This window comes from Apostichopus japonicus, chromosome 3 (assembly GCF_037975245.1).
Source record: "Apostichopus japonicus isolate 1M-3 chromosome 3, ASM3797524v1, whole genome shotgun sequence".
NCBI classification, from domain to species: domain Eukaryota; kingdom Metazoa; phylum Echinodermata; class Holothuroidea; order Aspidochirotida; family Stichopodidae; genus Apostichopus; species Apostichopus japonicus.
The window spans coordinates 23,180,718-23,207,273 of NC_092563.1; the positions used below are offsets into that span (position 1 = coordinate 23,180,718).

Consider the following 26,556-nt stretch of genomic DNA (forward strand, 5'->3'; position numbering starts at 1 on the left):
TTCCCAAAACTGACATCTAAAAGTTAAATAGTCCATTTCTTATTCTTTTCTTGTTTTCTGATAAGCCAGGTGGGGGGTGGGCGGGGGGAATAATTTTTAATGCAAGGGTATTAGAAAACACACAAGGTCATTCACTGCCCTCATTGTATATATTTATTTCAAATTTATGGCATCTTTAACAAATAACCGCAGATCATGAAGTTAAGTGAGGTCATGTGAATTTTTAAATGTAACATTTATAATAAAAAAAATGATTATTACTACAAAATGTTTGTCCAAAACCCAGCAGAATTGTGAACATACTGTACTTTATTCAAAATATTTGAATTCACTTAGAGAATAAGGGGTGATTATAATAATTAAAGCTTTGAGTGGTTTTGAGGCATACATCCCCGATCCAGATGTTGATATAAATATTCAATTTCAGTTTCAAACAGTCATCCTTTGACTTTTAGCTAAAATATGATTTTTTTTTTCTTACCTTGATTATTTCAGATGAAATATTTTAGAAAATGGTTGTTGTTGTTGCTAAATTAATGTTAAGATTCCCCTCCAAATTGTTCATGGTAAAATTTGTGCATGAAACCGATAATTATTAAGACAGTCTAACCTCTTTGTTTTAGTGCTTACAAGTGGTAGTCTGCATTCACATGTTACCATGATGAAGAATCGTGACAGCTTTTCACAAAATATTTTCACAAATACTGAGCAAGTTTAACTGTAAAAATAAGCAAAACCCAACCACCATCTTCAGCTTATGGGATAGTGATCTTTGTGATTAATGAACGACTCAACGGATTTAATTAGGAAACTCTTACTCCGTTTTGGAGAGAGCAGGTGCGAAGAGCCATATCAAGGGGCCTGCCTTTTTGCTGTAATGTCATAAATCCTAACTGGAAGGTTAAAACTGTTTGCTTTCCCTAGTTTTACCCCATTCATCCTATTAATTTTTATCCTAACTTGCCGTCCTGACAATGATGTGATGTGAAAAACTGTGATGTTTCACATTCAGCTATATAGACACAAAACCCCCGAGAGAGCCATCACAGAAAGAAAACACCATAATTAAAGATAAACGTAAAGATAAAGAAAATATCAGTTTTTCTAGGAAAACTACATTGTCAACCTTTCTGTGATGTTGTACATATGGGATTACACCCACAAAGACTCAAAGCCATTTTGTTTGTTTTTGAAATGAACTTCCCACCCCCCCTCCCCCACCACCCACCCTCTGCTCCTTGTAGACTCTATATATTTTGTATCTTTTGTTGTACTTTTTCAATAGCTTACCTAAAGGTCTTGAAAAGGTCAAGAGGCCTGACATGTCATTTTAATTCAATTCTTCTGAAATGAAAATAGTTATATAAATCTTTTGAAAATTACACAACGGCTTCAGCGGGTGGCAAGGCTTGGTCATGCTGTTTTGTAATATTTAGGTAGGATCAAGTGCCTTGGGTTAGAGTGAAATAATAATTATAATTGTAAATGAGCCCCAATTGCATCGGTAAAATCAATAAAATTTAAGTTTCTTATATCCTCAGTGGTAGGAACAAATGATCGAGATGGTAGTTGGATTAGTTTTCATGATTAAAATATGTGGGCCTTCCATGCCCCCTCCCCCCCCCTCTGCTCATTTTTTTTATTTACATCTATTTAGCACCTGCAGTTTTGCATATCAGGTTCGGGTACTTTCCCTACAGTTGTTGATAACAGTGATCTTCGCAGATAGGGGTTTCTCAAGAGAATTGGCATTTCATACGAAATGGTGGGATCTCATTTTTTATGAGCTGCTAAACATAAATTTTATCGTAAATGTGTGTTTATTTATAGATCTAAGATAATCATTGCATATATATATATATACAGTATGTACATGTGTTGTTTTATAAGAAAACACAAACTGTCAGAGTTCTGTATGAATAATAAGAGATTTGTACCAACAATGCATTTGGCCTGAATATCCGAGAATTAAATTTTATGATTTCTTAGAGGTTATAGAAAAAGAAATTTTAAAAAATTCAATATTTAGATATATACTTTATGTAATTTTTATATAGGACCTATTGTAATGGTATTTCAACATAGCAGATCACCCAGTTTGGATAATTGTTTCTATACTGTGCAGTCATGTCCCACTTCAGAGCACTCGTAGCGATGGTGAGAGCAGTACAAATATCATGTTTCCATCAGATAAAGGTTAGGAACTGTTTGTACTGTCAGTTTGAGTGCTTTGAAGCTTGGTATGGGAGGACAGTATAGAGTTGTATTAGCATTAGAATCAGATGAAGGTTAGGAACTGTTTGTACTGTCAGTTTGAGTGCTTTGAAGCTTGACATGGGAGGACAGCATATGGTATTAGCATTAGAATCAGATAAAGGTTAGGAACTGTTTGTACTGTCAGTGCTGGAGTGCTTTGAAGCATGATATGTGAGGACAGTTTAGAGAGGTATTAGCATAATTAGGAAATTGTCCCAACTGGCTGTATCAGATGATCAAAGCATAAATTGAGAACTTTCATTTCCCCATAATAATGTAACATTTCCATTTCTCTGATGGGAGTAGAAACATCCTTAAATGTGTTAACCTACCACCACCCACCCCAGCTTTGGGGCATCCGCAAGTCTTGTGGCTTGAATTTGTGACCATCTTACTGTATTTGGGTATCATATTTACTAGACCATTAAAGGAAATTAAAGGTATGTGATAATATATGTAGATCTGCTACTCTAGCCTACTAAATTTTCACCAACCAGGCTGTTATTTGGCATAAAGTTCAGAGGATTGCAAACAGAAATCTAGAACCTGACAAGAAAATTAATAGTATATATACAACTAAAGTTGTTTTTAATTACTCGTATGCTAATTGGAAACAGTCAAATGGTTGTACCAGCATAGATCTCTTAGTTAGATGGGGAGGCTTCCTGTTATATGTGAATATCATATGGTGTCATCAGAATGGTAAAACTTTCAATACAACGTTTTAAGCCATCCAGCAGACAGCACAAATATATATATATATATATATATATATATATATATATAAAATTAATAAAGATCAGCACACCAGAAAAATTCACAACCTTAACATCCTTTTTGTTCAAATGTAGGCCTATAAAAAGTGGTAATCCTGTTTAAATTGTCAGATATATATCTATATATATATATCTATATATATATATATATATATATATATATATATATATATATATATATATATATATATATATGTATATATATATATATATATATATATATATATACATATACATATATATGAATATATATTTATATTGGAAAGGGCCATAGTTCTACAACCAATATCAGCTGCTTTAAACAAAATGCTGGAGGGTAGAAGAAAGCCAAGTCAGGAAACGTGTGGAATAAGACATATATGTGGTAGTGTAGTTAAGATGGCATGTCATTATAAGTCATTCTGTTTAAGAAGCAGACCCCCTGAAAACGGGAGGACATACTGTACCCCTTCCCCCTCTCCAATAATTGACAAAGCAATGATGTTGCTTCCACAGCTACAATCCTTGGACATTGGTCTAAATCCCTCCACCCCTTCCCCTCTTCCCCCAATCTCAAATCTATATCCGGGTCCTTGCTAAGTAACACCCAATTTTAATGGCTCAATTGTTGGATTGACATCATTACTCTTGGAAAGTCCTCTCACATTTGGCTAATCAGTCCAAGCCATATTCTTTCCAAATTCATTAAAGGGGATAGCCAAGTATCTGAAGCTGATTGCTTAACAAATTTGCTTGAAATTTGTATGGTGTATTATGTTTTTAAATTATTTTCTCTCTTCAATATTTGTAAATGCATGCTGACAAAGGAGCTGAATATGTCTTTATAATAGATTTAAAAATTGTTTATCTAAAGAAGAAATATCATTCTTACAAAAGTTATATTTTGATGAAAATACTAGAAAACAGAGAACATTGATGTAGCTAAACACATCACATTTTGAAGGATAAATCAACTAGTTGATCCTGATAGGAAAGTGACTCTTTAGAAGATATTCTGCCATGGGGATCTCACAGACCATGCGGTTCCACTTTACTTCAAAGTAATGTCCAGAGGGAGGGTTTTAGCCAGTCAATCAACTATATCCCGAGTAGTGTTACTTTGTCACTATAGGGAATACCCCTTTAAGTTTGATCATTTTGAATGTTAGTGGCTTATAATATTCCACCCGAAAGTAAAGTTAATTTGAAAGCCAAAAATGAGCCGATTTTTAATTATCTCACATTTTTTGGGTTTTTTTTGGTAACTTTGTATCATCTTTGTTTGCCTGTGAATGAAAAAGTGTCAAGTTTCTTTTTTTACACTATTGTATGCATATTCTCTTGTCTTTATTTATTAATTTTTTTCAAAGCTCTCTTCATTTTGATATTAATCAATATTTGTTCTCCTCTTAACAAAGCAGAAAACTTTATAGGCTGGGAAAAGAAAACATAGTAATTTTAAACAAACCTGAAGTGTAATTTCTGTTTCCAGTCATCTTGTTTGAAGCGTTGTCCTATTATGTCAGTCCTGTTTGCTTGATTAGAATTAATTGTGTCCACATCTAACAAAAACTTGATGGAGTACTTTGATACAATCGGAGAGAGATCCTCCAAACAATATCTTTGTTTGGAGACTACGGCAGATTTTCATTAAAAAAAATTACACTTTTTTTTCGACAGCTCTTTTCATGTTTTTTTTTTCATCAGTATCAAATTAATGAATTGAGTACAATATATACTTATCAATGTCCTCTACAGAGGTATAAATTTTTCTCCATTTTTTTTTTAATTTTTAGTTTTATCAATGACTTTTCAAAACTAGTTGAATATTGTTATTTGGTATTATCTTTGTTCTTTTCTGAACTTTAATATCCATGAAGCTTTAGCCGGAGAACAATGTAGGGTTTCAGTGGTACTGGGATTGTTCAGTTCATTATAACCTATGAAATCATTGCCCCACATTTGGTAGATCTTTTCATTAATTTGAACAAAGGAAAATGTATCATATTGAAAACCATAAAAATATAATAATAAAAAAAACCTCTGTGTTTTATATTGAACTGTTTTTTTTGTTAGTGAAGCTGGTTAACATAAGAGTTGCCACTAATCAGCAAGTGACTGACAAATTGAAATTTCCAACAAAAATGGAAAGAAAAAAAAAATGAGAAAAAACACTGTATCAATGAAAAGTTTAGTCTAGGCTATATTGAAGAGAAAAACCACTTTGATTTTCAGGTACTGTTAGTACATGTGAAGTGTGACATATTTTGGTTAAAAAATAAAAAATCATTTGAAGATCCATCAATAACATCTGTGGTCCTTGAAAATGATTACCTTGACCAAGATTTTATGAAGTTTGTCAAAAGTATTGTTCGAAAAGGGGACTGAGTAGGTTGTTATCTAGATGTGGCACCCAAGAGCATGGTGTAAGTAGCTTACAGAATTTGTGAGGCCTGTCTCACCCTTGGACATCAAACTTGCATTTTTCCCCCTCCCCTCACCTCCCCTGCCCAGCCCTGCAAGATTTAAAGGAGCTATTTAAACACATTTCTCAATTTCTTCATTCATATTTTGTATACCTTGTATTCAGGGGGGAAGGTGAGGGGGGTGAGAAGGGGGCGCTCTATAAAAGAAAGGTAAATGGTCATTTGAGGTTTGTCATTTTGGTCTATATTGTGTATTTCAGAAACCTGTTAACAATCCTCCTCAAGATAAGATTGCAGTTGCTCAAATGAAGACACCCTCGTAAAAGTTATGAAACTAACAAATTAACAAAAAGGATTTAATAGGACTCCTTGACAATGGAAAATTGGGACTTGAAGGAAATAAGTTTCTAACCAATTTTATGTTAAAAATTTTTTTAAATTTTTTTTTACTATGATTTGCTTAGACTGCCAAAATTGGTTTCAAACCACAAACTACTGTAATCAAGCATGAGGAGCAATTTTGAAGATGATATAGATCATTTATTTACATTTAGAAATGTTTATGAGCTGTATATATGATTAATTTAACAATATAACAGACACTCTCAAATATCTGAGAAATGCAATGAAAATGCTACAGTAGGACATTAGTCTTCATGCCTAGTACAATACTTATGCACTCAGCTTATGTATAGATCTCAAAACATAGATTTGATCGAGTGACGAGTGAAGTGTGTCAAGTTTTCTCAGTGTACAATCCCAGTCCTTGATTCATGTATATAATCTAGTATATAGTCTGACCACAATTTCCGACTGTGACTTTCCAGCACCCTGGATTTTTCAAATTTACGTAAGGTGATATTTTTTTTGGGTGCTATTTTGACTCTTTTTTTTTTCTATTTTTGTGGGGAGATTATGATTTGTCAGCACGTGTTGCGTTTTGATATCCGTTGCGTGTCGCTGTAATTACAGAATTAGGAAGACAGGCCGCTCCCACTGTATTGTGCAAGTCTGTTTTTTCTCAACTCTGTGGTCACTGAAGCTTGCATTGCTTTTGTTTGTAATTGTATACCTTTGCAAAACAAAAGGCTTCAATTTAGTGTTATGTGCAAGCTCATTGCATTTCTGAAATTAAACAAACCAAATTTTTTTTTAATAGTATATATGGAGACAACGAGTACTGCCATTCCTTTGTAAAACTATAAGTAAAAAATCATGGTACATGTGGCCGGCCATGTGACGTCAATGGGCTAGCATTTTCAATGTCACATGGCCCGCCACACGTACCATGGGCTAGCATGTCAAATTAGTGGGTACAGTAGAAGCAGATCTCAAATAAAAAAAAAAATTTCTTTAACATATTTGCATTCTACTGTTGAAGTCATAGATATAGCATTAATATATATATATATATATATATATATATATATATATATATATTTTTATATATCTATATATATATATATATATATCTATATATATATATATATATATATATATATATATATATATATATATATATATATATATATATATATATATATGTATATATATATATATTATATATAGTGGGCATTGGGCTAAAGTTTATTAGTATGTGCAGAGGAAGGGGGGAAAAGCTGGGAATTGTGTAGTTGGGGTGATTGGATAGAGAAGTTATTACAACCTAGCAAAGTTGACCACACAAATAATTTTTAAATTCCACATATTCATTACTATTCCATAGCTGACCTTATATCTAAATAAGTGCTTCTCATCCTCACTCACCTGTCTCCCCACAATCCTAACACTTTTACTCTATAGGTATGAATATAAGAGTAATCCAGCAAATTTCTAGGTTTGATAATATAAAGTATTCGTGCAAAAGTCAGTATTCAGACCTGGGTAAGTTTTGGAAGTTTGGGTTTCGAGATATATATACATTTGTTCAAATAATGCCTAATATGTGGAAAAGAACCAAGAAATTTTGGCAATGGTGCCAATTTACATATATATATTAGTCATAACCGTGATATTACTGATCTTGGAGGGAATTTTCAAGTGATTGACATATATGGTTGGTTGACATGTTAAAAGTTCACTCCAAAATTATTAAATTATGTTGGGGGCTTTAATATTTCTTTTTCTCCATAGTTTCACCTTAATCTGATTTAGCTTGCTTGTCCTAATTTTCAAAGTCACATGTATGTAAGTGATTACTTATACAGTACGTATATAGTCACCATTGCTCCATTGTGATTAAAATTGAGAATCTTTGCCCAGTGTAACTTGTATGGACATCTGATATAAACGAATGAGACTTTTCATCTATTAAAGCCAAACTGAACTCTATTTTCATATACTTCCCTCCCCACTCCCCGGGGGAAATTGATCAAATTATTTGAATTTTCCCGGATTATTTCCATGGAAAAAAAAAAAAAAAAATCTGTTAATTTTGTAGCAATATAGCACTTTTGTTCTGATATAATTGAATTTTCCCTCTGTTCCTTTGTATTTGATACATTTCCTTGTAGAATTTTAAAGGGACGTCACAGGGGGAAGCGCAGAAGAGGGCAAACATGTAACTGTGATGCACAGTGTATTGAGTATGGAGAAATTTCAAACTAGCGAAAATAATACCTTTCTCAACAGTCTGTTAAAAGAAAGTTAAGATTGGGAAAAATCACAGATTGGTATATTATAAGACATCAAACAAAACACTGAATGACTTCTTTTTTTCAAAAAGGCCTTGAATCATGCAACAAAAACTCTGCAAACATCGTCTAAATTGCCTACATTACGAAATGTAGTAAACAAATGATGTCATTTGTTTACCAAGTCGAAAGTGTATAATATCGTCGCAGGGGACTGCTTACTGCTACCACATACAGTTGGTATACACGCACTCATACGCATACACAGCATAGCTAGCTCACACATATTGCGAAATGGCGGTTGGTGGCATTGACCGTAAATTAAATGATCATATGCTTTCGGATTAAGATAGCAATATAGTAATGTTAGGCCTAGCGTACTATATAGGCTAGTTGTGTGATTGGTTAGGCCTACAGTAGATCCGATATTGTTACCTAACTTTTCCCAGGATAGAAATACCTCGGAAATAAATCTTGGTCTTAGGCAGCTACACTAGCTGAGTGCAGTGTTACCGAGATATCATTGTTAGACGAACACAAAACTTGCGCAAATCTTGGTACTGTTGTGCACCCATTTGCAGATATTTTGTTGACTGTCCGTGACGTATTGTTTACGTCTTGGATCTTAGTTAGCACATTTTGCCTATGTAGTTTTGGCCACAGTGGTAGTTCCCGCAATGATATCCATCATCTTACGGGATGAGCTTGGTAATTAACTTAATTAAAGCAGCATCGATGAATAGTATTGAACTGAAAGCTGTTACAAGTAAAATTTTGTAGCCAGGGCTTGTGGTAGACTGGACAAGTGAATGGAAAGAAGTGTATATTATCAGTGAAATAATTAAAAAATATCAACATCGACAAACAATTTGTGAACAACAGTTGTATTGTTTCTTTTAATTTTTTGAGACATTTTTAACCCTTTCAATAATTGAATATATTGTTGTTTGCTATCTCAGCCAGTTCTAGCAGTGCTATTTTATTTTCAACCAATCATACTGTTCGTCAAAATAAATTTATGTTAGTATTAAAAGTACACAATGAGAAAATTCACTAAGTAAGAACAAACAAAACAACTGTGATCATACAGTAGTTTCGATGCTACAAAAGTATTTCAAAAGTATGTCAGTGAAAACAGGATTGAAGATTTCATTTTTTTCTTAAATACCTTGTTTCTGTTCTTTTTTTTTTGTTATATATATATATATAATTACAGCAGATTACTTGAAAAGTAATTTTAGTGTCTTTCAATTTTCATCAAAGGTTTTCTGCTTTGAGAAAAAGTTGAGAAGAGAAACTCAATTTTTTGTTTCCTTTCGTGTCGACCCTACACGAATTAGCGACTTGATTAGAAAGAAAAACTGTAACATTTCTCCAGGATATCTTACTATTACAAAACATACTGTTAAATATTAAATTACATATGGTTTGCTCATGGCAAGATAATTATAGGATGTTGAAAAAGAATGTTTAATACCAGCTGCTTTGCTTTAAGTCAGAAAAAAGTAGAGTTGATGCGTATAAACATGAGTCTCTCCATAGTCGAATGTGGTAGGTTGTTCTCAAGGCCTTGGATAAAGTCATTTTTACATAGGGAAGCTGCTGGGATGCATAGGGTATTACAGGCTAGTAGTGATAGCAATGGGAATTCTGCTCCATGGAATTTCCAGTAGTGCAACGGATTTGCATTATTCTTGGAACAAGGCAGCGATAAATAGTTGTTGACCTCCTCTTGGACTTTGACCTCTTGAAAGTTTGGTTTGTTCTGTTGAGGGGATCCCATCAACTTGAATAGTTTGCTGGTATTGCCAGCATCTTCGTCGACCTCTTCAGAGTGGCTCAATTCCGCGCCGTAAAAATTGAGCCTTTCGGCCATATCGATGCTGGCCTTCAGCAGGATGTCTTTGATGCTACTCACCTCCTGCTGGGAGCACCACGTCACCTTAAACCGAGGGTCCAGCACAGCCGCTAACTTACACATTCTGCTCGATTCGAATTTGCTCATCTTTTTGATCAGCCCTGCCTTCAGCTGAAAGAGCAATTTCTGACACGAGCTTTGGTTTACGCACTTGAGATGTCTCTGTAGGCCACGGATACATGGAATAGCAAAACTGATTGGGATATTGTCCTTGTGCTTGCCGATGTAATCCATGGCGTCTTCGAACGGCTCGAGAGTGTCAAACAACTCGTTGAGGAGAAGTCGCTCCTGTTCCGAGGCTTGCGAACTAGACATCACAGCTTTGAGGAATTTGACCTGATTCAGCCAACCTCTGATTTCCCCTTCGTCACTTTCGGGACTAGCGGTACCGTTCACGGCATCACCTCTCTGTGTCTGAAGTACATTTTGAACACAATCGAACACTTGTTGGATGTCCTTAAGGCCATCGCTGATGCACACTTGCAAGTCTTGTTGGAAGGACGTCAGCCATTGGTCACCCATGTTAGAACCTTCTTGCCGGTAAGGCTTCTCATCAGCTTCGTCTGTCTTGCGGTCGTCGGCTTCAGAGCCGACCGAGAATCCCGGGAATGCAAAGTCTGACACGTCTTCCTCTATCAACCTCTGAAGTATCTTACCTTCCAGTTGGTATTCGGTCTGAAGCTCGTCGATGATATGGCAGATGGTGTCACTTTGAGGTTCGTATCCGAAGATTCGGCAGGCGAGTAAGACTCTCCTGAAGTTCCAGTGCTTGACGAAGCACGCCGAAAAATTAACCAGGTGCTGCTGAGTCGAAGAAATCAGCTTTGTGACCACGATGCAGACTCTCTCCACATCTAACAACTGTTCGTGGATGTGCCTCTTCAGTAACTCCTGCCTCTGCGGTATCCACTCCAACGTGAACACCTCCTCGGATGGTAGGCTGAAGTTGGGATTCAGGCTCCTGACGAAACCTTTGAAATTTGGATTTGCTACGATAGAGGGAGGGAGCATCGTGTCTGCCATTAATAATAAGAACCAGGACTTGGAATCCATTTTCTTGGGATAAGTTTCACTTATGTGGTTACTGCCTATGTCAGCACCATTGATGGAATGCTGGGGGGTGGAAGACATCGATGTCGCCGTCGATTGCTTGTCCCCGTAAGATGACCTGCGTAAGTGGGTCGTGCTGGAAGCGTCAGCCGAGTATGTCATGCCGTGCATGCTAACCACCTGCGTGACGCCGGTCTCCGTAGACGAGGGTATGTAGGTGCTATAGATGGTGTCGCCGGGTTGGGTGGTAGCTTGGGATGCCATGGCCTCCATCGCTTGGTACTGGGTCTTGGTCAGGTCCATCATCTGATGGTGAGGGTGGTCCTGAACCTGCAGGATGATCTGGTCTCCTCTCACGTCGCTGGACGACGTACGGTTGACGAAAGAACCGTGACTGGTCAGGAAAGCTCCCGGTGACTGAAGTTCAGCGTAGTCTGCATAGTTCAACGGGTGTTTTCTCTGAGGAATAGAAGAGGTTAAATTATGCAAAATGAGATTCAACAAAGCCGAGGGACACCAGAAAAAAAAACAGAATCGGAAAACTCAACATCCAAATTATGAAGAATGAAGTCACCAAGTCTACAGGGTTATCGTCCTTGCAACATGTTTCCACTCATTTGCAAGAAAAAAAATATAAACTTTGGAATTGAAGTGGCAGTTGAAAAGCACACTAGGTCAATATTTAAGTAATGTATAGATATAAGTAATCTGTAATGAAAATCTAGGGTTTGAATTATACTTTGCATATTAATTCATATCCGCTGGGTTTTCTTTTGGTGTTTTTGACCCATGGTCGAATTTATTATTAAAGTTTTTAAGCTGCCTTCAAGTGCTGATGTGAACAAATACACCTCCAAAGGCATTTACAGTATCTGTCTGATTTTATATATATACTATCTAAGTTTCAAAATAATGCTTAGCAATGAAATTTTGCAATTATTTAATTTCCCTATCAGGTTATAATTTGTGTATAGAGCAGTTCTTTTCAGTGATTCCTAGAACATGTTTATCCATGCAGAACTATATTGGTTTTGTTTTCCATTTTATTTTTGCAGTGCAGTTAAATGGGGTGTGCTGAAACTTGTCACCCTAAAAAAGTCAAGAATTGTTCCCAGTATTCTGGGTCTTTAGAAGCATTATAGTAAATCTGAGCAAACAAGAGAACTTTTAACTGTTTACAAGAAGAGTGTCTTGTTTAAGCTTGTACTGATACCATTTGAAAGGCAATGATTGTTCTAACCTAAATATTGATGATGACAAGTTGCTATGGGAATGACACACTGTAAGTTTGGTGATGGGCTATTCCGTAAAGTCGGACGATATCTCAATATCTCAATGGCTATATATAGGAGATAACTTTTCATTTGGGTTTTATGAAACATCTACCTTGTACTATTCTTGTATGGAGTTTCATTCCTTGTCCATCCAAATAAACTACAAAAATACTCAAAAAACCTCCCTGTGACGGACGTACCCAGAGAAAGTGACTTTTTCAGATCATATTTTTCTTTTGAAAATTTCTTTGAATTGGAATGGGATACAATTAAAAACTACTATACATGTAATGAAGAAGACTCCTAACTACACATATCAGTAAACAAGCAGTTGAAACCTTTATCACTTCCCTGAAATATTTTCAAAAATGTATCTGTGACGGACGTACAATTTTTTGTGGCGGACGTACATGTGTGAAATTATATAGTAAATGTACGTCCGTCAAAAGCAAAAGCGCTACTTAATATGCCTAAAATTTCAATTTGTGACAGAGCTACACCCAGAGTTTCCATTGTTGACAGCTGTACACAATAATGCAGCATTTACTTGTGGCTAATGGAACAACTCAGGTAAAAGTAATAGTGAAAAGAAGGTTTACCCTCTCACAAAATTTCTATTCCATTGGAAATCTATATTTCACTTTAAGTTGTATGCAAATCATCACTTGAAATGATAATGGAAAGCTGATTTAAATTTTGTGTGCATTTCAAACAATACAGATGTTAGACCCCTAGGGTGTTGAAGTTCTCTAGTGGGTCAGAATGATGGGTCTTTAGTAACATTAAGATGGGATGAGCACCAAACCATTTTTCTTTCACTTTTCTTCACACCCTGTTTAATTTCTTGACAATTTTTTTTATTAAAATACATGTACTGCAGGCTTCTGTATGGATGATATAACAGAACTTTTCAGTAACTGTCCACCAACACATTACACTATGAGCACATGTGGTTTCAAAATTAACTTTTCTTCTATATAATGATACCTGAAACCCAACACAAAAGGTATCTAGTAATGAACCTAAAGCAAATGTAGAAAAAATTACATCAAAACAATAACATTCATACTACAGCAGTAACAAAATACTAACAGTTCTCGCAATAACAATAACGCAATATTGCAATAACGCAATAATTATCACAATAATTATTGCAATCACTTGCAATAACAGTTCTTGATGACTCTCTGATAATCTTCCTTCCAAAACTGATTTATTATTTTACTCAAAACTGGTTGAACAAAGTGTAATATATATGTTGGATATCGAAAGGAAACCTCATGGTCAGAGGGAAGAATAAATGGCAGAACTACAAAGAAACAATGTTGTACACAATTAAATAGTTTGTAGCTAATAGTTCCATTTATGTACATGGTTAATTTGCATAATAGTGAGTGGAACAGGCATGGTCTTATGTAGTTCGTTTGCCTTGATCTTGGGTCACCTTGGTCCCCCAAGTGTTCACACTCTGGAACAGGGGACCAACATGTCGAGGTCTGACCCTGAGTAGGATAGTATTTACACTACGTAGGATGTTGATCTCGAGCAGGGGATATGATTCGATCGGATCCCCTCTGTGTGTTTTCTAATGTGAACAAGGCTTTTAGATGAAAGGTTTATATATATCAATGTAGACAATAGCATACTGTACATGTGGTTCAATACCATGCCATTTCTTTGATATCTTGCCAAGTGCTAACCAATGACACAAATGTATGCTAGTTGACACTGTAGTATGCAGTGTTTGCATACAGCTACATTTATGAAACAACCACAAAACTACCTAAAGTTTGTGTAAATGACTAAATGGGTTTGATTATTAAATTCAGAGGTAATGTAGTGATAAACATGTTAAAATACATTGTTTATCTAAACAAAAATAATGTGACGGACGTACGCGTGACGGACGTACGTGACGGACGTACCAAAATATGTACGTCTGTCACAGCATTTTCTAAAAAAATAAAATCCTAGGGATTAAAGGCACATTATGTAGTTATTGAGTGTTCAAAATGTGCATTGAATTGTAGATGTCTTGAAATCTGGGTACTTCCTTCTGTATGAAATTTTAAAAAATTTGATTTTTCTGTGACGGACGTACACATGACAAGTGACATTTGTGAAAAAATTTATTCTCAGAAAACTGAAAATCCCTGCAACTTTACCTGTTTGTAAATTGAATCTATATATAATATCACTTTAGCAAATCCAAGAATATTTATTCCTCTGGAGATACACAGGAAAAAATAGGCATTTTGTTTTGGGGTGATTTTTGTGAAGCAAATTTGAGATTTTTTCGGTTGACTAAAACACACCTTAATCTGTCTGAAAACAATGTGTTCTATGAAAATTAGCTACATATTATGAAACTCAATTGTTTTAGCTTACATCTGATACCCTACATGTAATGATTCAACGTTTTTTAATTTTGGGTGAAAAGGTTTACTAGTTTACGGAACTGCCCTGATGTTAAACATGTAACATACAATGGGATGTTATTCTCACAGAGACTTTTCCTATTGAATATTAATAACCTTCAATCCAAATGAGAGGTACTATATATGGTTACAGCCATATTATTCATATAATATAATATGACACGTTATATATTACATGCTATATTTATCGTATATTCATTCATACTTAGTAAAGATTCCTAAATCCTATTGGTCCATTCAGGTCAGCTAATCCTGTGAGTAACACACGGTAAATTTACGGGGCATCACTTTAATAAATCTTTGGTTATATGTAACCGAAAATGTTTTGTTTTATGATTTTTCCCCCACACAAATGGTAGTGTATGAATGAACGGGGTTAATCAACGGTCTAGCGTGCGTTACTCACATGATTAATGCACTCCGGGTGTTAATGCTATCGCTGGATGCACTCTGGCTCCACCCTCGTGCATCTCTTGCATTATCCCCCGATCGTGCATTAATCCTGTGAGTAACGCATGCTAGACCGTTGATTAACCCCTTATTGTTAAATTATATTGTATACTGTAATATATATACTAATGAATAGCGTTATATTATATTATATATAATTTAAACTTTATATTGTATATTAAATTCATGTCTCAGTTTATAGGTTCTGATATAATGTGGGTGAATTTATAAGTAACAGATCTATTATGTTTGTAAGGGATGTTTAATACACCCTTTGGGTTGACTGGAGGTATAATTACTAGTGTCCCATCAGTGTGAAGACAGATGAACACTTCAAAAATGACACAAAGAAACAGTGTGTAGCTGGCTAAGTATATACACTCTAGAGAGAATTGTATTGAAACAATAGATTTAACAGTAAGACTCATATGTAACTGAAGAGTCCAATATATGAATATTGAAAAGGTTATTCTTACATGGGTAGGAGGGGATTGATAATGCGGGGTCCAGTTTAATGACAAATAAAGGAATGATTTGACTTACAGTTTCGTTGCTCACCGGTGGCCACTTTGCATTCACACACACACACACAAGGTTTAGGTGCTCTGCAGCCACATGGCATACCCAGCATTTTCTTTGTTTAACCAAAGGGAGGGGCAAAATTGGAGTAAGGATACAGTACCCAATCAGGAAAGTAACTTTCTCTAACCAATCCTTTAGAGATTGGAGTTGCTACCCGAATTCTCTGACCACAGCCATGATGCCACTTTTCTAAGATGCAACCCATATATGCTAATGGACACCAAATTTATATACAAAAACTGCAGAAGAGACAATGAACTTCTGTTCTGATGCAGTATCTTAAGTTAAAGGATAAACTGTGAAGCCAGCAGCTTCTTGACTATAAACAGGAAATGGAGCCTATTTACATGTTTTTGAAGTGCTACCTTAGCGTTCGATTAAATGGTGGGAGTTAAAGCCAGGTCTGCTATATAAGATGGTATCAAGGGATGGTAGCCAAATGCGACTTAAAGCTTTCTTTGCTACTGCGGTGATTCCATTGTATAGTCGCTGCATGCTTTAAATAAATTGAATGCTCAAAGTACACTTCAAAGGTAATCAGTATTTTGCTTCCAATCCAACCCTCCCCCCCACCCCACTCCATGTCCTGTAGTTTCAACACATGTTTTACTATCACTCTTAAATCGTTTGCCCCTCACTGATTCATTTTAATTGTTGAAACATTGAAGCAAGACTCCTCAAAGTCTATAAATAGATCAGAACCACATAGTTAAAATTACTTTTCTTAATTAAAGGAGCCACAGTTGTTGACCGTATAGTGTAACTTATCTATATCAGAACTTACCCGCCCATTGAGCAGTTGGGTAAATCTATTCGGGTGTTACTGGGATAAACTATGGCCTTCCATTCTTCCTCTCCCACAACCCCCCCTCATTCCCCTCACTCCCCTCACCCTCATGTCACAAATTGATGTAACATATAATCCAGAACAGTGAAAAACTTCCAGCCTCCACCGGGATTCGAACCTGGGCCTCCCGCTTTATGTGCGGACACCCTAACCACTAGGCTATGGACATTGATTGTATGTCCAGTGGTTCAAAACCTATATATATATATACATATATATATATATACTGCATAGGTTAGTTTAGTAGATTGGTAGATTTGATAGTGCAGATAAAAGGAAATGGCAGGTAAGGGTGTGATAATAAGTGACATTGTGTCATTGCGGGACGTTTATTACAAGGTCATCCAGCAGTATTGATAAGAGAATGAGTAGACTGGATTGCTGATGCAGAGTTGAGGCGAGATAAACTCTGTGCCGGCGAAAACCAGGAATACAAAATGGCCGCCGATGTAATCCTTCCGTTATTGAGTAAAAACTGATTTATAGTTATATACAAGAATATCAGCAAATGTAAGAGCATGACTAACATATACATATTTTAGACCATTTGTAGTTGTCTTTCCTTTTTTTTTCTTTTTTCATAGCATTAAAAATGGATATGGGCAGCTGGTGAACAATTGCAATATAGGAAAGACTTCAGATATTTAGGGACAATAAAGAGGGGGTTGCTGGACTAGACATTGTACCTTCAAATGGGTGATGAGATTAGACGTCGCTCTACGAGAGTAACAGATAGTGGTCTCGCAAGATTTGCACATTGCCCGAAGCGATTTGCCGGTCGGATCGCTGGTGTCGATGAGATAGTAGTAGTTGAATACCTTTGGCAGTCGCATCTTTTTCTGGTAGTGGGGGATCGCGACCATTTTGTAATCCTCGGCTTCGGCCACTATTCGCTCCTCTTCGTTTAAACTCAGATCTGTGTAAAGGAAGATCAATAGTTATGCTTTTTATCTTAAAAATCTGAGTTTTTTAGCATTCTCTTCAGACTAGACAACCACAAAACATTTAAATATTTAATTACGTCTGCTGCCTGCAGAAATAAAGTACCTGAGTGTAAAAAACTTTAGCTGGCACATAATCACTGTACAAAAACATGTTTTCATAAAAATATTTGCCAAATACTAAGGGAAAAAAATGGGAAAAGCCCAAAAAAAATGAAGTGCACAGCTAATTACGGTGCTTTGTTTTGCAGCGCAATCAGCGACATCATCTCTGGTGAAAGTTAACGCTGGTTTTGCATTTATCTGATCTAATCGAGAACTTATCATTCACCGTCTGAAAAATTTGAAATTAACGGGTCAATTGCCAATGACAGAAGAAAAAGAAACAGTCAGATAAAGGGGGGGGGGGGGGTGGTTGGTGATGTTAGTTATTTGATTTCAAATTTAAATAACAAGTTTGTTCATGATACAATAACAGGTTTTAATAACCTTTGCCGTATTGTTTTCAGCATTCTTGTTAGTTCATAAACAAGATTGGTATGTAAAAAGGGTTAATTGTTTACACAGAGGCAAATATGTTTGCATACTGTAGCAGTTTGTGTACTGCATTTAGTACACTTGACAATATTCTGTCAGAAATTAAATTGGTAAAAAAACTGCTAAATAGAAAATGTGAACATTAAATTATTTCCTAGCATTTTGTTCTCTCTAAGACCATAAGTAGGTTAGGATTGTGAGATTAGATTGAGTGCACATGTTGAATGGAGATAAGAAGGTAAAAAAGGTGTGAACAATGCCATCTTATATGTATTTTTTTCTTGGGGGGGGGGGCTCTGTTCCAATATTAAAGGTCAATGGACAAATAGAGTTGACTTTCAATAATGTAAAACTTAACAATTCTAATGTTAAGAAAAACCCAACTCCGTGTCCAATTTCCATCTCCAAAGGGGTAGAAATTTGTAACAAGTACTATTACGTAATAGTTTCGTGACATCACAGGGGAAGCGCAAAAGAGGTCAAACATGTAACTGTTCTGCACAGTGTATTGAGTATGGAGAAATATGTAACTAGCAAAAATAATACCTTCCTCAACAGTCTGTTAAAAAAGAAGATAAGATTGGTATTTAGGTTAGGCCTAGATCCGATGTTGTTACCTAACTTTTCCCAGGATAGAAATAACTCGGAAATAAATCTTGGTCTTAGGCAGCTACACTAGCTGAGTGCAGTGTTACTGAGCTATCAGTGTTAGAGATACAAGAAACTCTCGGTACTGTTGTGCACCCATTTGCAGATAATTTGTTGACTGTCCGTGAAGTATTGTTTACACCCTACCGCTGGTACATTTAACTGTCCCAATTCAATTATTGAAAATATCTCGTCCAAAATTTCCAAGCACATTAAATACAGTTGAGTTTGTGTGAAAAGCACACAGTACAGATCATTATAATAACAAAGTAAGAGAATGCAGTATGTACGACAAACTTAATTATCCCCATGGATTCATTGATTTTTCTTTTTCCGTATCTGGACCTTTGCTCTGGGTTTGCTAATTTACTGCACTCATCCTCTTACCTGCCTATTATTGCAACTTTCCATCTAGATACCTAGCCTATTAACTGGTACAGTTAAGCACTGTGACTCCTCCTCCCCCCCCCCCCCCAGCCCCCATTGACCCTCCTACTGGTAAACACCCATCACCCGCCTTCTGAATCTTCCATCATTCCTGAAGTATCTAGAAGGCGATGTTTTCCTTTGTCTGGAATTACAGTATATTTCTGTGATTGAAATACACAGCGGAAAAGATGTTCTTGTTCAATGTTCCGCTTATTGCTTAAAATGATCGTGTCATAAGTAATTGTACGAATTGTAAATATTAGCAATGAATATGGATAAAAACTAAGACTGCTTACGAATTAAATCTTCAAACAAGTTCTTCTAACTGCAATAATGTCTTTTTCATATGTGTTTGTTCTAACTTCTTCTCTGTACATGCATGAACAAGTTTGTCAAGATATAAAATGATAAATTGCCGAAAATTCCTTAACTTCACTCAGATAGATGTCAGGTGAACGGTTGAGCAATTGTAACTTTAGAGAAATCTTCCAATTCATTACAAAACAAACAGCATAAGAATCATGGATTGGAAACATTTGGCTGTTAATTAATCTTAAATTGTGCTACATTTATGGCAATATACATCGAGATGATATTTTTGGGGGGAGGGAGGGAAGAATCTATGATGAGAAAAACATAAATTTCAAATGTCAGCATTTTTATATTCACTTGTTAAAATAATCATTCAAATATTTCTTATTCTTTTTTTTCTTCTAATTTTTTTGTGGTTTCCAGATTAAACAACAGGGCAACTCTTTATTCATCCAATGTGCAATTGATTTACAGTGACTATTGTACCATTGAGAGATAAAATTAAAGTTGACTGTAACCGTACATAAAACAAAACAAAAAACAGCAAAAAGGAGGGAAATGTTTTACTTAATAGAGTATTTCAGAAAGAAGATTTCCATTTATAGATTTTACTGTGTTGTACTCGTCTTAAATTTGTAAATGGATATTGAAATTTGACTTAAAATAATTCAAAATGATATAAGTAAGAAGCTTGATTGTAGACTTGCAATAATTACATGAATGATTAGCAAATGCAAAAACAAAACAGAAATTTTGATTTTAATGAGGATTGGCCCTCAAAATTTTCCAAAAGTATTTAAAAACTTGTGCTTTCCATGGAAATGCTGATCAACAAATTTATCCCCCAGACAGTTTTTGTATTAGGTGATTGGGTGGTAGTTAAAATAGTGTTCTGAAATTTGACTATGAATGACCATTTTTTAAATATTTCTAGCATATTTGTGGACAACATTGATACTGCACCCTTTTTAAAAATAATATGACGGATTATTATAAACGTATCTCAAGAAACGTAGATTTTGAAAATGATCTCGATGGTTATTTCTTTGTTGCATTAATTTAATTCATAATGGATGTGGTACTCAACAGCTTTATATACAGGTACAGTAACTCATGCCACATTCTTTTTAAATTAATGTCTGTGGTATTAGGGAGTTGTTTTCTGGAAACCTGAAAGTCATAGCGGTACTATATATACCATACATATATGCATGACATAATAAAAACAAAGCTATTGTATGATAGCTAGACTATAGTTAAGTATTCATAATGACGTAATGATGTTCTACATGGTAGCGTTCTTTGTTCACATGGATCACTGTTATGCATACAATGGATTCACTACGTAATGTACATGTGGGCATCAGGGTCTGGGTTGCTGGGAAGCTCAAAAATGAACCATAAAATAGAAGTGTCCCTTTCTATAATTAATTTAAAAGTATCCTTTCGTGTTTTTAGAAGCACCTGTTTGTCAAGAAAATTAACAAAAAAGGAATTGAAAAGAGCTGCTGTAGTTGAGAAACGTTCAAATAGTAGAATCTGTAGTAAAAAGCACAGAGGAAGAGGATCGATTTTCTCATGGCGTTCTGGTGACCCCCCCCCCATTTCCTCACACCCTTTCCCTCTCCCGTATTGAATCCCCTTTTGAAGACCACTGTCACTTCAGTGATGTGTTTTACCATTGAAGTGTGTCGCAGAAATCGTGAAACAAAAAGTGTCTGTCAACAGATTAAGGAAATGTTTTTCCAAACTTAATTGAAACTTTGTGTACATGCAGGAACTTATTTTATATCTGATATATGGTGGCTTATTGAAATACAAAAAGCACTGTAGAATGCCTGTACCACAGTATAGCACTGCACAAAGACGAACGAATTTAACAGTGTTTTGTACATGTTTAGAACTCATGCCATTTTGGTATTTTATGATATTTGCAATACATAGATCTCTACATAAAATAATTCTACATAAAATACATAACATAAAATACATAACATAAAATACATAACATAAAATACATAACAATAACATAACTACTTTACTGTATGCAGAATGCACCCACTCAAGTTATTTCCAGCTGTAGAGGCAGTATAATACGTTGATTCTTATAATGCAGAGTGGGGTGCTACGTTGTCATTGGATGGATAGGATAACTGGGAACCAAAGGAGCAGAGCGTACTCTAGGTACAGTAGGGTTCCAGGTCCCCCCCTCACAGAGACCTGTCTCTCATAGCAGCACTCTTCCAGCAAAAAAATACATGTTCACATCTTTTCCTAGCGATGAATGTGGTGGTGGAGGGTGGGGGGGTGAGGGAGAATATACCCCTTGACCCTCAACTTTCCTAGTTTTTACACTTGTGATGTGCTGATGATTTTGTACAGTTGACCTATATGTTTGGTATACTTTGTAAAAAAAATGTCCGACTCTCTCTTCAGGCTTTGCGACCTCTGCTGAAATTCAAATTTTATATTCAGAACAGAAACATACACACTGGAAACACAAAACAGCTCTACATTACATCGTTATCCCCCAATTTGGAGCTGAAATACTTGCCTAACCTTTGAACAAATGTTGAAAGAATATTGAGATGGCTGCAAGAACTGGTGGACAGTTTGTAAAACATTTGGTGCACTTATATATCTGTATTGCTTTATTTTACTTGTCATGAAGAAGAGTTGACAGTACAAAGTAACAGTCACACAGCTAGACTCAAATTGAGAATGAGGGAGGCACAACCCCTTGACCTTTAGACGTTTTATCTCGGAATTACAACATTTTTACCACAAAATTGTGGCATTTATGAAGTAAATGCTGATGTTCTAACTCAAAATTTTGACATTTTTAACTCCGGGAGGCGTCATTTTATTTTTGGTCGTAATTTTGTCTTTCTCACAAAATATCGACATAGAAATTCCGAAATTGTGACACATTATGAAAAAAAATTGATCACTTGATTGCTCAAATTGTTCATAGAGTACTGTCAGCTTTCTCAGTATCTTTGAGGCTTGGGAAGTTGCCATATCCGAATTTATGGTATTGTTTTGGAAGTTGGGGAGATATTTCTTGCACAACAAATATAGATTTTTGTCTGGGCAAGAAATGCCAGCACCACCCACAGTTGTCTAACATATAACTGGTGAACTGAGTGAACTGGTAACTTTTTTTTGGGCACTGTGCGCCCTCTATGACCCAGTCCCTTCCAGTCAAAGCCCCTCCTTCTCATTCTACCATAGCAAGGTGTATGGAAGCGTTTAATGCAGACTCAGGATCTTACTTTGGATTTGCACTTTTTTGGTAGGCAATTGGAGGTTTCTTTGGTGTTAACCGGTAAGTTTTGGGATTTCTCCATGGCTGGCCCCAATTTTGTCATGTCCATAAATGGTTACTTTGTCCCACAAGTTTGATCGAGAATAACTGGGCCTAGATTTTGACAACTTTTTCCACTGTCAAAAAGACGCCAGCGCTGCTTAAAAAGTCTACCGGCAAATATCAAATTCTCACTGGCATTTTTCTGAATTATAACAAACATGTATCAGTTAAAGGTACAGGCTTTTGAGAGCAGCACAATATTTATATGATTAAAAAATTATATAGAAACAATATTTATAAGGATTAAGGTCAGTTCCCGAAATTATGCGGATTCTCTGACTGAAGTGTGTTAATTGACTTACATGTGTTTGTGTTCTTAATGTGTTTATGTTCTTAATGTCTACTGGAAGGAAAATTTTTTAAAAGGCAAGGGGATGTGGCCATGGGTTTGTTTAAGAAAACTCCCATGTGGAGGGATCTGGGGGTAACCTCCCCTTGGAAACAAAATTAAAACTTTGATATGCAATGGTGCATTCTGAGTTATAATTAATTAGATTATATTAATAACTTAACCTTTGTGTGGATCCATTACTATAAATTCATCCATTTTAAGAAGTTTGCAGACCATTGTAAATATGTAAGAACTATATGATCAAGGAATTAAAAGCTTGAGGTGCTCTTTGAAAAAGTTTGGCTCAAAATGCTAGATAAAAGAGAAAACTGGAGTTGTTAATCATAAGAAGAAAAATATCACTTTGAATGCAGATATTAAGGGATTTGGCTTTCACAACCTGAGAGTGAAGGAGTAGATGAGCTTAGGAACCCTGCAGTGCCTAGAACATCTACATGGGGCTATGAATTGGGGGTAAATGCCAACTCTTATCAGGAAACATCCATACCAGGATGGTGTACTTGCCTAAAGTCCTATATTATATTGCATTTATAGAGGAGGGGAAAGGTTAAGAGAGAGGGTAAATGGGCAGGGACAGAAGGTTAAGAGGAAGGGAGAAGGTAGGGAAGGGGAGGGAGCAATTGGTGAAGTAGCTTGATTTCTTGAAACTGTTATTCAATAACCATGTTGACCAAGTAGAATTCTGATCTATTTTAATTGCTAAGTTAGATTTCCAAGGAATCACTTTGTATACATTCTAAAGCAGAAATAGAAGTGGAAAAAAAAAGAAGGAAAAAAAAACGGGAAATAATTGGCGAGAATGGGTCAGGAAAATACTCTATAAATAATAAATATAAATAACAAGGTTGGTGCACCTGTATATTAGGGCATGAGCTCTATAGGTCTAATGAACATGAATAAAGTGGTAGAAAAGTTTCCTTAAGAAAACCTAGAATAAATATTAAAAAAACAACTCTCTTTTTTTTACTCAAAAATGTAAACTTGTACAAAAAAAAAAAACATTTGACAAAAAGAGAGAGGAAAACGAGAAGGAAAACACAATTGCACAGGCCAGTTTTATTACATTTTAGTGTATTCAGTTTACTGTTAATTCTGTAAATCTGCTTTCAAAGTTTCTGAGATCTGCATTCAAACTGATCAAGCTTCCGTAACTTTTTGAAGTAAAGAAGAAAGCAGGCCGTTCTATTTTTGAAAATGATTCTTTTGTTGCATGAGCTGTCCTTTTCCTGAATTTAAATTGACATTGATAATGAAATCGATGAAACTGCTAAAATGTTGTCACAGCAAATTTAAATGATTACAATTAGTAATGAGTGAAGAAAAAAAAGGAACCCTAGGAATTAAATGGACTTGAAAAGTTTGGAAACTGTGCGTGCTCAAGAAAATTTCACCTAGAATAAGAGTTCACAATTATTACAGGCTCCAACTGTTTGATTTCATAGACAATAATACAACATTGTTTGCAGAAGAACGATAGTCTCAGTTTGAACATTTAAATAATTGCAAATTTGCCGAAAAGTTGGAGCAAAAGCCTTCTCTCTGCAGGAGAATTTGATTTTGATCTAATTTGATTAGATCAGAACATTTAAAATGACACATGATTAAACTATTTTTCAAACATAAATCTATTTAAAACTGTTTCCAACATATTTGGATATGACTTATTAAGGCTTTTTATTTATACTTCACTAGTCAATTATTATTTTTTTTGGGAGGGGAGAAGGGGTTACTCTTGTTTTTTGAAGAGTCCATTGTTTCTGTTGGCAAGATTTTATTCTAAGTGATATTTAAATTGTGATTTTGTTTTGTTCTTTACTTTCATCTTGAATCAATAAATGCTCTACCTGCCCAAATCGTGAGAAACAGCCAAAAATTCTGGCAAAATTTCAAAAAAGAAGCAAGTTGATATTTATTTTTTACTGTAATTTTGCCATCCAAATTTCTAGAATCACTTTGTTTACAAAATCCATGATGAAACAAAATTAGATACAATTAATGGACTAATAAGTGATCAAATTTGAAAGTACATTCAAGTTTTGGAAGCCCATTTTTTTTTGTTTTTTTTTTTGAAAAACAGCAGTTATTACAAAAAAAAATGTATGTTACATATACTCCATACATTATTTACACATGTTGTTTGCTCACATTGGTTTCGCAGAAGTTCAAATAAATCAAACAATTGTTCAAATGTTCAGGGAAAAAATAGCATCGTGCATATTTCATCAGGTTGAAACATTACTTGGCATTGGTTCGATAAACTTACGTAAACACCGAGCGCAGATATTATACAATTATTGTACAATTGAGTTCACCGACATTTGTCAACATTAAAAAAAAGTGCAGATATATTTTTGTCAACCCCAGTGTTTACTCTTTGGAATCTTTCAGCTCTCGCTATTTCATTCCTACTGAATGTATACAACTGTTTATATATATTGTTAGTTTAAAACAGGGAGGTAGACCTTGAATTCCAGCTCGTGGTTCGGAATGATCATGACACCGTACGATACGAGATGAAAGTCTTTCTATCGGTGCCATGTAAGGGGTACCTATCACCTTCGCAACAAATTCAAATGTTTACCCGAGGACCCACAATATTATGTGTGACTGGGTACAAATACATTGTCTAACTAATAGCCATACCATGCTACACACCCACCCACCCACTTGCAATTACTAAAAATCCTTGCAATTTTTTGTTTGTTTGTTTTGTCTGCAAAAGGAGGGGAAAAGAAACTTCTTAATTGATGAAATTGATGATAGTGGACACTGCCAAGAAAGAGTAAAATACATTACCATCCATATTTCGGTCCAGCTTGGTCAAAATTTCTCAGTTGGAATTATCAAACTTCGCTCTTAGTCCTTCAGTATTAAAAAAAAAATTTATCCTGCAGGTGATCAAGTATTCCCTGGAAACATGTCTGAATTGCTCTCAGCCAAACACACTGAAGCTGCAGTGAACTACACTTAATATATTGTCAACTCTCGTGTTAAATTACAACTGTGAAATCCTGTTAAACTCCATGCCCAGCCGCACACACACATAATGTACACATACTACAGTGAATTATAGGTCCTACACTGCACTACATCTAATTACTGTACAGCTTCTCTGATTGGCTGAGCCTGCAACCAATTTTACTGTACAAATTCAATTACTAGAGTGAAGGTTATACAGGGACTGATCCATTCTTGCAGCAGGGTGCTGACAGATGTGATGAAATTGACAAGTCCTATTAATCAATTGTCTGTGGACTCCTATCCATACACAGAGTCTACGGAATTTGTGGAAGTGAGTGTGGATTGGTTGAAAAAATAGACAGGGTAAAACCGGAAAG

The 26,556-nt window shown here is 35.4% G+C and overlaps 2 protein-coding genes across 3 annotated transcripts in view; one reads left to right on the forward strand and one right to left on the reverse strand.

Moving 5' to 3' along the window:
* Positions 1 to 26,556, forward strand: part of LOC139965523 (ATP-dependent RNA helicase DDX1-like) — an 81,621-nt gene that overhangs the window by 13,845 nt on the left and 41,220 nt on the right. The gene's annotated exons all lie outside the window — the stretch shown is intronic.
* LOC139965524 (zinc finger BED domain-containing protein 4-like) lies at positions 8,939 to 26,426 on the reverse strand. The gene is made up of 3 exons (XM_071967962.1): positions 26,015 to 26,426; positions 17,316 to 17,545; positions 8,939 to 11,497 (listed from the first exon to the last, which is right to left on the reverse strand). Exons 1-3 carry the CDS (start codon positions 26,019 to 26,021, stop codon positions 9,566 to 9,568), a joined length of 2,169 nt encoding a protein of 722 aa, XP_071824063.1. The 5' UTR covers positions 26,022 to 26,426; the 3' UTR covers positions 8,939 to 9,565.

Excerpts from the sequence above, each read along its gene's own strand:
- LOC139965524 (XM_071967962.1), bottom strand. Across the intron at positions 11,498-17,315 it reads ATCTCATCACCCATTTGAAG|AGAAAACACCCGTTGAACTA; the intron begins GTACAATGTCTA and ends TCTATTCCTCAG.